The sequence below is a fragment of the Engystomops pustulosus genome, chromosome 11 (genome assembly GCF_040894005.1).
Source record: "Engystomops pustulosus chromosome 11, aEngPut4.maternal, whole genome shotgun sequence".
NCBI classification, from domain to species: domain Eukaryota; kingdom Metazoa; phylum Chordata; class Amphibia; order Anura; family Leptodactylidae; genus Engystomops; species Engystomops pustulosus.
This window is the reverse complement of record NC_092421.1, coordinates 66474275-66486432: the sequence shown is the minus strand read 5'-3', so window position 1 is coordinate 66486432 and position 12158 is coordinate 66474275. Positions and strand designations below refer to the sequence as shown.

The 12158-nt window shown below is 40.4% G+C and overlaps 2 protein-coding genes across 26 annotated transcripts in view; one reads left to right on the top strand and one right to left on the bottom strand.

The window, feature by feature from the left end:
* LOC140105604 (uncharacterized) overlaps nucleotides 1-12158 on the bottom strand; it is a 253158-nt gene that overhangs the window by 167845 nt on the left and 73155 nt on the right. The window lies entirely within an intron of this gene.
* The window catches only part of RBM20 (RNA binding motif protein 20), a 165216-nt gene that overhangs the window by 103220 nt on the left and 49838 nt on the right, over nucleotides 1-12158 (top strand). For all 3 annotated transcript variants that reach the window (XM_072129589.1, XM_072129590.1, XM_072129591.1), the window contains exons 3-5: nucleotides 5972-6033; nucleotides 6123-6208; nucleotides 8112-8212. In XM_072129589.1, coding sequence (XP_071985690.1) covers nucleotides 5972-6033; nucleotides 6123-6208; nucleotides 8112-8212 — 249 coding nt within the window. The remainder of the gene's footprint in view (nucleotides 1-5971; nucleotides 6034-6122; nucleotides 6209-8111; nucleotides 8213-12158) is intronic.

The following is a 12158-nucleotide window of genomic DNA, read 5'->3' as shown; positions in this document are numbered from 1 at the left end:
GAGCGCTCCAAATGACTTGTCTACTTTATTCTTTGGGTCGGTACGATTAAGGGGATACCAAATTTGTTATAGGTTTATAATGTTTTTTACAAAAATTAAAACCTCCTGTACTAAAATTATTTTTTTGATTTTGCCAACTTCTGGCGCTAATAACTTTTTCATACTTTAGTGTACGGAGCTGTGGGTGGTGTCATTTTTTGCGAAATTTGATAATATTTTCAATGATATCATTTTTAGGACTGTACGACCTTTTGATCACTTTTTATAGATTTTTTATATTTTTCAAAATGGCAAAAAAGTGGCATTTTCGACTTTGGGCGCTATTTTCCGTTACGGGGTTAAAAGCATTGAAAAACCATTATCATATTTTGATAGATCGGGCATTTTCGGACACGTCGATACCTGATGTGTTTATGATTTTTACTGTTTATTTATATTTATGTCAGTTCTAGGGAAAGGGGGGTGATTTGAAATTTTAGGTTTTTTTATTATAATTTTTTTTTTTAAACTTTTTTGTATTTTTATTTATACTATTTTTCAGACTCCCTAGGGTACTTTAACCCTAGGTTGTCTGATCGATCCTATCATATACTGCCATACTACAGTATGGCAATATATGGGGATTTTCCTCCTCATTCATTACAATGTGCTATCAGCACATTGTAATGAAGGGGTTAAAACGAAATAGCCTCGGGTCTTCGGAAGACCCGAGGCTACCATGGAGACGGATCGCCGCCCCCCGATGACGTCACGGGGAGCGGCGATCCCAGGTAAGATGGCGGCACCCATGCGCCGCTATCTTTTTGAGGCTGCTGGCAGCTTTGCCGGCAGCTATCGCTGTGCAAACACCCGCGATCGGTGCTAGCACTGATCGCGGGTGTTACCGGTAAGCCTTTGCTGCAATATGCAGCAAAGACTTACCGGCTATGGAGAGGGCTCAGCCCGTGAGCCCTCTCCATGCAGCGTGACCCGACCGCCGCCGTGAATACACGGCGGGCGGTGCTTTTCCAGGTGGGGGCCGCAAAATATTGTCCCGCGGGCCACAGTTGGCCCGCGGGCCGCGAGTTTGAGACCCCTGCTTTAAATAAAGAATCTGTGACAGAGGGTCTTTAAAAATTGAAAAACAATATCAAAATAAGAACACACAAGAAAAATATGGTTTGCTAAAAGAATGATAAAATCTGATACTAATGATAGCTTCCCTTGAAGTATTACAAACTTCCAGAGTCATGTGTGCCTCAATGACAAGGTTCCCTTGTGATATAGTATGCAAAGGTCCGCACATGGATAGTTTCCCAGCACTCGGCCAGCGAGATATGTCAGACTTTAAAGTATCATTGATATAATCCAGGGGCGTTGACATTCAGGAGCAACTGCTGTATGAAATGACCAATGTCAGTTTGACCCTGGTTTAACCTGAAGTTGGCACATCTTAGGCATGCTTCATTAGTTCTCATGTAATCAGGATGCCTCTCTAGGATCACAAGGGTCCATGTCATTTTATAAACTTGGCTAGCTTCCCACAAATTCCAGTAAATAGCTAATAGGTGGCTTAGGGAATTAACCGTGCAGGCGGCCAGAAGGTGAAAGTTGAGGATTAGTGTAATTATCCTTTTATTTCCAATATCCATCTATCCAATATTTATAAAAGTGTAAATGTATATTACAACATGGAGCATGAACAAGCACAATACTGAATACTGAATTAAGTTTGGGCAGAAGAAAATAGTATAGTAACCTATATAAAGTAAAAAGCCCCAACTCTAGAAAATGTATATACTTTATTAGATGTCAAAGGTCAGCATGCAGATTTTCCCCTTAAAATGGTTGTCTGAGGATATAAATTGAATGCCTGGACAACCCCTTTAATTAATCACACACAGTATTGAACCTGTAACCATAAATCCCCCTCTATGTGTAGAGAAAAGAAGATTCTTTCAACTGTGGGTTCTTTACTGTATATAGAGAAAGATTATTGAACACACTCCTGGAGGAGGTAATCTTGGGAAAAATGCACAAAAGCTATAGAAAGACCTGCATCTCCATTTTAAAGGAACTCTCCAGCCAAAACTAGATCATTTAATAATACCTGATCCAGGGGCCTGAGGGAGGAGCTTGACTTATTTTCAATGCTTCTCCCTACAGGTCCTATGACATGTATAATGAATGCAGTTTTGACTGGAGTGTTCCTTTAAGATTTTTTTGATCAGATTTAAAAGTGAGAAAAAGAGTGGTCTCCGACCATGTGATATTTGTGCCTTTCAATGGATCACCACTGTAGGGTCATGGGATGGATATTCCTTAGCATTTTTCTAAATGAGGACTACTCCGATGGTCCTCAAGCAAGGGCTACATAGTGATTTTGCCAATGAAAGCTATGGGAGGTCTAAAAATTGGGTAGAACTGACAATTTACAACCAATTTAAAAGAAACTTACTATGAAGAATCTACCATGAGAAGAAGATCGGATGGTAGTTTCCTCTTGCCTGCCTCTGCCCTAATCTGTAATTTAATAATCCTGTAACCTAACTTGTTATAAACTTGTAAAATGTAAATTAACTGCAGAGACTACTGGGGTGTGGAGTAGCCTCAGCTCCCAGTGCCTGGCCAGGCTAGTACATGTCAGAGAAGTCTCTGCAGTTATTTTACATATTACTAAAATAAAGATTTTAACTGCACAGGCTACTGGGGCATGGTAGGTTTCCTTTAAGGAAATGGTTGCATCACCTTTTTAAAAATGTCAAACAATTGTAATTTTTATTTTCAAATGACAAACATGGTCACAGGAAAATCCTGCTGACTCAGGATTTGTGATGTTGCCGGGTGATACAGTGATCTTTGCATGTGATATCAATGCCAAAGTCACCTTGTAGTTTCACCTAAGTAAAGGATCCTATCTCCCTATAATAAAAGTACATAGCCAAAACTCTTATAACTGTGATACTGCTCCTGTCAGTTTCTAAGAAATGTATAAACAATTTAATAATTAGGCGTTAGCAGCTATAGTGCCATAAAAACTCTGATACTGGCCAATCAGTGCTCACAATACGAGAAAAATAAGTCTCGTAAGTTTGTTCTTAAGTTGAATTTCGGAAGTCGGAGCAAGTACCGTATATTCCGGCGTATAAGACGACCTGGTGTATAAGACGACCCCCCTACTTTCCTGTTTAAAATATAGAGTTTAAGATATATTCGCCGTATAAGACTACCCCTTTTCCAACGCATACAAAACACCGGTAAAAATTTTAAAAAAAAACATTTGAATTTAACATGGTCCTTTTTTTAATGTAAATTCTTATGACATGCAGGAAAACTGTTGCTCATAAACATAAGGCATACAACAACAACATTACCATCTTCCATTTTACTGTAAATGTTACCATACTGTACCTTAAATTTTTATTTTATTAAATATTCCATGCCATGTACTCAGAAGCGGGAAAAAAATTCCAAATGCAATGAAAATGGTGAAAAAACGCATTTGCGCCATTTTCTTGTGGTGTAACGTCTTTCACTGAGCGCCCCAAATGACATGTCTACTTTATTCTTTGGGTCGGTACGATTACGGGGATACCAAATTTGTATAGGTTTTAAAATGTTTTCATACATTTACAAAAATGAAAACCTCCTGTACAAAAATTATTTTTTTGATTTTGCCAACTTCTGGCGCTAATAACTTTTTTATACTTTGGTGTACGGAGCTGTGGGTGGTGTCATTTTTTGCAAAATCTGATAATATTTTCAATGATATCATTTTTAGGACTGTACGACCTTTTGATCACTTTTTATAGATTTTTTTATATTTTTCAAAATGGCACTATTGGGCGCTATTTTCCGTTACGGGGTTAAACGCATTGAAAAAACGTTATCATATTTTTATAGATCGGGCATTTTCGGACGCGTCGATGCCTGATGTGTTTATGATTTTTACTGTTTATTTATATTTATGTCAGTTCTAGGGAAAGGGGGGTGATTTGAAATTTTAGGTTTTTTTATTATAATTTTTTTTTTTTACTTTTTTTTATTTTTATTTATACTATTTTTCAGACTCCCTAGGGTACTTTAACCCTAGGTTGTCTGATCGATCCTATCATATACTGCCATACTACAGTATGGCAGTATATGGGGATTTTCCTCCTCATTCATTACAATGTGCTATCAGCACATTGTAATGAAGGGGATAAAACGAAATAGCCTCGGGTCTTCGGAAGACCGAGGCTACCATGGAGACGGATCGCCGCCCTTGATGACGTCACGTGGAGCGGCGATCCCAGGTAAGATGGCGGCGCCCATGTGCCATTATCTTTTTGAGGCTGCCGGCAGCTTTGCCGGCAGCCAACGCTGTGCAATATGCAGCCAACGCTGTGTTATATGCAGCAAAGACTTACCGGCTATGGAGAGGGCTCAGCCCGTGAGCCCTCTCCATGCAGCGCGACCCGACCGCCGCCATGAATACACGGCGGTCGGTCGGGATTACCGGTGTATAAGACGACCCCAGAGAAGACAGAAGATTTTTCTGTCTTCAAAAGTCGTCTTATACGCCGGAATATACGGTATATTTTGTAAGTGTTTCTGGTTCCTTTGACAAATGGATTTTTAAAATTTTAGATTGCCATGAGAAAAAGAATTAATAATTCAGCTTCATTGCAGACTATGTTCATAACAGTTACAGCTGTTCATTGCAGCCTGGGGCTAAAGTACAGTACATTATCAACATCCAGTGGGTCGTCTGTAAGTCAGGCCTTAAAGGGAACCGGTCAACAGAAATTGACCCAATAAATCACTACCTGTATGTCATCAAGCAGCTAAACCTATTCTAAACACTGGGGCTTATTTACTAAGGGTCTGCGGATCGCACTTTCGTTGGATTTTTGAAATTTTCGGGATTTGCAGCGCTGTGAGAGGTATTTAACTGGGATTGTGTCACACGGGATCGGATTGTGGCGCAGCTGAAACGGCTTTCATGTGACAGAAATGGGGGAGGGGGCGGGCCGCCAGACGATCCTACTGATTCGGAATGAGCGCAGGACTTTATATTCAAATTGTGTCAGATTCAATGCACTTATATATACCGGGAAGAAGATGTGGAACTCTGCCGGACCTGAGCGGGAAGCAACAGATGCACAATCTTAGTGTATCGTGGCACAGTGCATTGACGTCGGACAAGGCACTTCGGTTGAAATACGTCGGCTGGGTAAGTAAATGTGCCACTGTGTTTATATCATGGCCCAGTGCTGTGGACTTGTACAGGAAACCGACTTTGAAGTGAGATGTAATTTGGTTGTATAAAGTCAAGGAGGCGGAGAGTTTAACATTGAAGTCAAGCTCCCTTCACTTCAGAAAGCCCCCTTCACTGTAATTGATCGTCCTGCATCCACATCACTTTCATTCCATGTCATTTTGTTCGCAAGACCCAGTCAAGCTCTCACCACCTAAGTGTCATCTCTAACTAGCGCCCGCAATGCACAAGATCCAGATTTCTACACGTGCACACTGCTTCAGTAAGTATGAGAGAGTAGAGTTGCTCTCGCAATGCTTTGAAGTGGAGCATGCGCAGTGCACACGTGTAGAATTCCGTCTCTAGCCCTGCGCGTCCCCGGATGCCGCCATGCACAACAAATTCTAACAGGAGGATGATCTCACCCGAGAGTGAGCTGGGTAATGGTTGTGAGTGGCCAAGAGGACTTGACTGTGTATTCAAAATTAAATGACATTAAATAAAAATGATTTTTCCGGAGTGATGAAAGCAATATTATACAGGCATCATTGAAACACCATTACTAATAGGTAATATTTACGGTTTATGAGGGAGATCTGTGGCGACAGGTTCCCCTTCATGTAAATGTATACAGTTTGATGAAATATTTCACAGGTAACTTAATCCATACCATAGTAGGGTTATGCATGTTTATATATTTTGAGTCAACTTGCATGTCATGTAAACCTTTCTATTCTTCTCATCTCTCTGTAGGACTGGGACCTGCATATCAAGGGCAGGATGCATATTCAGAATGTGATGAGTTACTCTGAGAGGTGAGTGTACAGAAATAGCTGTATTTTACATGTGACACTACAACTTTACAATGAATGGTCTTTTTATGTATTTATTATTGTATTTTCAGGACTGGTTTAAATTGTGCCCCCAACTCTACGGATGGAGTATTACCCTCTTCTATAAATCCTGACTTTCACACCATTAATAATGAAGGTGAGATACTCTCTGTCCTGTAATATACTACGTGACTAGGTTTGACACCTGCATTTAAGTATATTAAAGTTGTCTGCCAGATCAGAGTGTAACACATGGCAAAACTATTTAACCTTATCAAATATTTCAGTGTGGGTCCAGGTCTCCAGAGTCTGTACACATAACAGGTCTGCAGTATCTGCCCTCAACAAAGATAATTCATCGAGCTCAAGCGACAAGAAGGAAATGACACCGCAGAGTGTGACTTGATAACCTTGACCACAGAGTAACCTCATGTACTAAGTACACAATGAGCTTTTTTTTTCTTGCACAAAACATGTGACCTTTGTCCATTATATAGAACATAAGACAAACACATTGGGGCAGATTTACTTACCCTGCCCATTTGCGATCCAGCGGCGCGTTCTCTGCGCTGGATTCGGGTCCGGCTGGGATTTGTAAAGGTAGTTCCTCCGCCGTCCACCAGGTGGCACTGCTGCACTGAAGAGCATCGGAACGCACTGGAATACACCGAGCTGGGCTGAGTGAAGGAAAGTGCAATTTTCGCGACACATTTTTTTTTATTTTTAATGCGCCGGTTTTTCCGAATCCGTCGGGTTTTCCTTCGGCAACGCCCCAGATTTCCGTCGCGTGCATGCCGGCGCCGATGCGCCACAATCCTATCGCGTGCGCCAAAATCCTGGGGCAATTCAGGGGAAATCGGCACAAATCGGAAATATTCGGGTAACACGTCGGGAAAACGCGAATCGGGCCCTTAGTAAATGACCCCCATTATCTGATGTGCTTCTCATTATCACATTATCTTCAAAAGTTAAAAGTGCTTTAGTGTATGAAATAATTGAATACTGCTGTATACGTGAGGGATTAGCTTCACCTGCAGTTCCATAGTAAATGATAATAATATGCAGTGTGGCATCCTAAAATTCTCACAAAATAAGGGCTTATTCAGGTCCGTATGTGTTTTTTTCCCCTCGGAAGTCATACTGTCCTATTGATACCGAAGGTTCCTGTTAGAAAAAAAATTGCAGTATGCACAATTTTTTTCTCATGGACCTCCATAGAAGTCAATGGTTCACCTAAAAAAAAAAATTTGTAAGTGGTCAGTTTTCTCTCAAAATGTTGCTAGGCAACCAATTGGTCAGGGCAAAAAGTAGATTAGACACCCATCCGTTTTATTTGTGAATGAAAAAAATGGATTACATATGCACGTGAAAAAAACCGATTCAGACTGAACATCACATGTCCGCATTTTTCCGGTGTGCAGCAGGCATGTCCATCTGACGGAGCCCTAAGAAAAATACAGAAGCTAGAAAAAGGGTGGTAGCGTAGAGAAGTCCTAATAAACATGAAATCACAACAGTTTTGTGGCAAAATATTGTTGTAATGTAACAGCTGACATAGGAAGAGAAAAGTGTCTAATGCGGGCAGCAAACAAGATCCTGCATCTTCTGCATGTCTAGTCTAGATACAAGTTCTCCATTCACAAACCCTCTAAAATAGATAATTTTTTTTCTGCTCTGTTTAATGGTTGCTGTAAACAGATGGATGTTACATATTTCTATGGCTTTATCAAATAGCAGGATGTTTAGAGCTCTGTATTGGAAAAGAGCTTTAAACGGCTGCATAGAGGTATATGAAGATTAATAAACGCAGTATTATAGACTTATAAAAATGTCCTACTGTGCCTTACATCAAGATTTAGGACACTCATTTAGGACACTTGTTGTTACCTAAATTTCTTCTATTCCAACCCCCCTCCCCCCCCCCCTCATATAATTAAGTTATATGAGAATAAAACACTAAAATAACCAAAACACCACTTGTAAATGTTTGGGCTTTTAGTAGAAATTGCAAGAAAAATGGGGACACGTTTGACTAAAAGCTATAATGTATATTTCCCCAGGTTTTGTCTCAGACATAGATCCTCTCTATCCTCCCCCTGCACCAGCTGCTTCGTTCCTCCCGTCAGGAGCTTCCTTCTCTGGACCACCCATTAGTGCGAAGGTACAGTAATTAGTCTGATATACTATCTGTCTGGGTGGTGCGTTCTTAGTTCTTCTGTGAGACCTCAGCACAAGTTCTACGAATTTGGGATTTTTTTTTTTTTACAATAGTGCACCCTTATAGTGCTGGTTTGTCCAGGATAACAGATGTCCCTACAAAGTTAAGTGCACAACTGTTTCTATTAAGACTTGTATAAGGTCTGTATTAAGAATCCTTACAAGCGTGGTCATAATAATAACTAGAATATAGTAAAACAAAAAGTATACCGTATACTGTACTCATATTGTCTTTTTTTAAATTCCCATTATTCACTATGTTTTTATACATGCAATTTGGAAGGTATTGGAAAAAAAGTATGTAGGTTATAACTCCCCTTGATTGTGCCCTAAAGTGTTATGTAGCAATTACCCACAGAATCAAAGGTTTTTTATGGTTATAGATGTTGATAATTTATCCATAGCAATTGTCCTCATTATCAAATTGGTGGGAGTCCAATATCAACAGATCAGGCCTTACAAGGGAGGGCAAGGATGTAACACAATGTAAGCCCATATACATCCCCTGGTTTATCTCCTACCCCTTGAAAGCTGGTGGTGACATTACTGTCACATGGTGCGTTCTTGGACCATTCTTGGTGCATTTTTACTCGTTTCCCATCGTTTGCTGGTTTAAATCCTGTATTAACATTTTCACAGCTGCTTAAACCTCCACAAATTAAGAAAAATAGATTCAAACTAGCAAAACGCATGCATTTTTAGTGCATTTAAAAATGCAACAAGAACGCACCGCATGACAGCACCCTTTTAGAGGGTAAAACACTGTCTGCCACGGTTTCCTGCTGGAAGCAACATATACTGAGTAGATAAGAAGTATGCCTCGTCTGTCAATATAAGTCTGTAGACACGTTTGTGTTTTTGTCAGTTTTCTTGACATTAACCGTGTGCCAATATCGAGACGTGAACCCAACCTTACTTTATTTAAAGGGAACCAGTCAACAGAAATATACCTAATAAATCACTACCAGTACAGTGTCAAGCAGCTAAACACTTCAGATAATGTTTCTTCCATAGCCCAGTGTGGTGACACCATGCAGTAAATCAACTTTGAAGTGAGATGTAAAATGGTTGTGTACAGTCAGGGAGGTGGAGAGATCAGCAGTGAAGTCAAGCTCTCCTTGAGAGTTTTTTTTTTTGTGGTAAAATTAAGTATGAGGGGGAGTCCAGCTGCAGAGCGCACAGAGGCAGGGCCAGGCAGGGGTAGCATCCACATCTCCTACACTGTCTGGGAGATGTGGTCTGGATGGTAGTCAGGGTGGATGGTTTCATGCAGTCAGGGAATGTGATTGATTTTCCTAAATAGATGGTTTATAAGACTAAGTTTGTGAAATCCATATCCTTAATCTTGTATTGTCCATAAAAGTAATGTAATTACGGTAACTTCAGAGTACATAGAGAAGTACTTAAATCCTTCATCACCCTAAATTGGCCCCAGCATGTATTAATGACTTTTCCCTGTGCCGCTAAGCTTTAATAGTACACCTTTTAGAAACTTAGATCACAATATGCAAATTTACCCTAAATTGTCATTGCATTAAAACAGACTAGATATTGGCTGGCAGTTCAAGAGGGTATCGGATAGAGAACAGACCTCATAGGGTGTGATTAAGGATCTGTTCACATACACTGGAGATCAAAATTATAGAACAACACACAATTACTTAAATGTCAAGTTCATTGTGTGTCCTATGTGAATACATACTAACACGTGTAAAATCGCAGTATTTAGTATTTTACGCTGATTTCAGAGTACAAATAAAAATTGCATAATTGCTAAATAAAAATCAAAATTATTGGTGTTAATCTGACACCTGCTGCTAATTTACTTAACTATTTAATAAACCCTATGTAATCGGCACCGGACTTTCCAGTTTTCACTGACGTTACAAAAATGTTGTGCTGTTCCAAAGTGTTTGAAACCCTCTGGCAGCAGGTTGTCCAGATGAAGACCAAAGGGGTGACCCTATCACCAATACGTAGTCTGTGAGTTCAAGAATACTGCATCTTTACAACATCACAAACTCAAATTCAAGCCCCCCAAAGAAGGCTTGTTGCCTTTCAAAGATAAATGTAATAGAGGACAGGATAATGAGGAGGATTGTTTCATCACTGCAGCTGGAATTTCTACCAGTACAGAACTGAACAGGGTAAGGATCTGTCTGGTGATCATTTATTTGGATCTGATGGGAAAGATTGTGTTCATTGACAAACTGGGGTAGGCTGAACCTAAAGTGTGTAAAGAAGTCAGTGAAAGATGGTGGAGGAAGTGTCATGTTTTCGGGAATGTTTTATGCAGCCGGATATGGAGCTCTCATACAGCTACATGGCAGAGTGAATCTAAGTATGTATCAGAACCTTCAACAACACATGGTTCCTTCCTTGCCTTCTTCACTTAATCAGCCAGCAAATTTCATCCAGGAAAATCACCCTGTCACACAGTAAAACAGGATTTGCAGTTCCTTGATACAGAAAACAATGAAATGGTTACAGCCCTGCTCTAAACCAGTAGAAAATATATGGAAATCCCTGGTGACAAAGTTATGGCCAAGAAACCTACAACAGTCAGAGAACTGTGAAGAAGAGGAGAGCTGAATCCGAGCAGAGCCAAGTGAGACACTAGTGATGCCCTGTGGCCACAGATGTGCTGAAGTCATTAACAGCAAAGGCCCTTGCACTTCCTACTGATTGGTAACTGCAATCTCAGAAAATTTACTTATAATCTTTCTCTGTGCTACAGTCATTGTTTCTTTCTAATTAACATCATGACGGTTTTTTTCCAAAATAAAGGTTTGATGTTGATATACTTTGGTAATTTTGTAAATCACTGTTCTATAGGCATGGTGCACCTCTTATAAAAAAAATCCAGTAAATTTTCATCAATGGAATTCCTTTAAAATTCAAATAATCATCATTTTTACCATTTGTTCGTTCTGAAATGAACCGTAGCTTCATAACTGCAAGAAGATGCTTCTCCTGTATTCCATTTAAAGGAAACCTACCACTTGTAGTGGCAGGTTTCCGATGGAAATACCGGGCACCAGCTCAGGGTGAGCTGGTGCCGGAGCTTATTTTAGTTAGTGTTTTAAACCGCGGTATCGCGGTTTAAAACACTTTTTAAACGCTATAGCCGGCGCAGGCAGGTACGCGCTCGGCGCTTACCGTGCGCGCAGCTACATAGGAAGTGAATGAGAGCCGCGTGCACGGTAAGCGCCGAGCGCGTACCTGCCTGCGCCGGCTATAGCGTTTAAAAAGTGTTTTAAACCGCGATACCGCGGTTTAAAACACTAACTAAAATAAGCTCCGGCACCAGCTCACCCTGAGCTGGTGCCCGGTATTGCCATCGGAAACCGGTATTGCCATCGGAAATAATTAGCATTATTTGTTCCATTCCGTTTTAAGTATATGTCAGTGTACCTGGCTCCCTGCTAGCAAAAAGGATGGAGTCATCGAGGTGTCTGACTGTTATGATCCTGTGTCATTACAGCTCTGCTACCTCTCCTTCCAACATGCAGCAGTTATCTAACCCCCTGCTGCAAGCAAATGAGGGAGAGTAATGAATGTTGTGTGAAGATATTTATGATGACACAGGAACTAAGATGCAGATTTAGAAAACTCTGCATAGCACTAGATGCCCTGACAAGCGAAACCCAGGGTCGGCAATGACTTGGCGTCCTCGTGGACTTGTTATGCGCATTTTATCTGATTTTATGTGAGTAGAATTGAAAATAAATTACTGAATTGGTGGAACTTTCTACGCTATGTCCGTATATTTTTTTCTCTATCACGGGATATGCTTCTAGGAGAATTTTAAGGAGTAACATCTAAGTGGATCCGTGGATGGTGCCTTATTTTTCGTCTAAAGTGTTAATGGTTCAACAGGTCAAGGGACT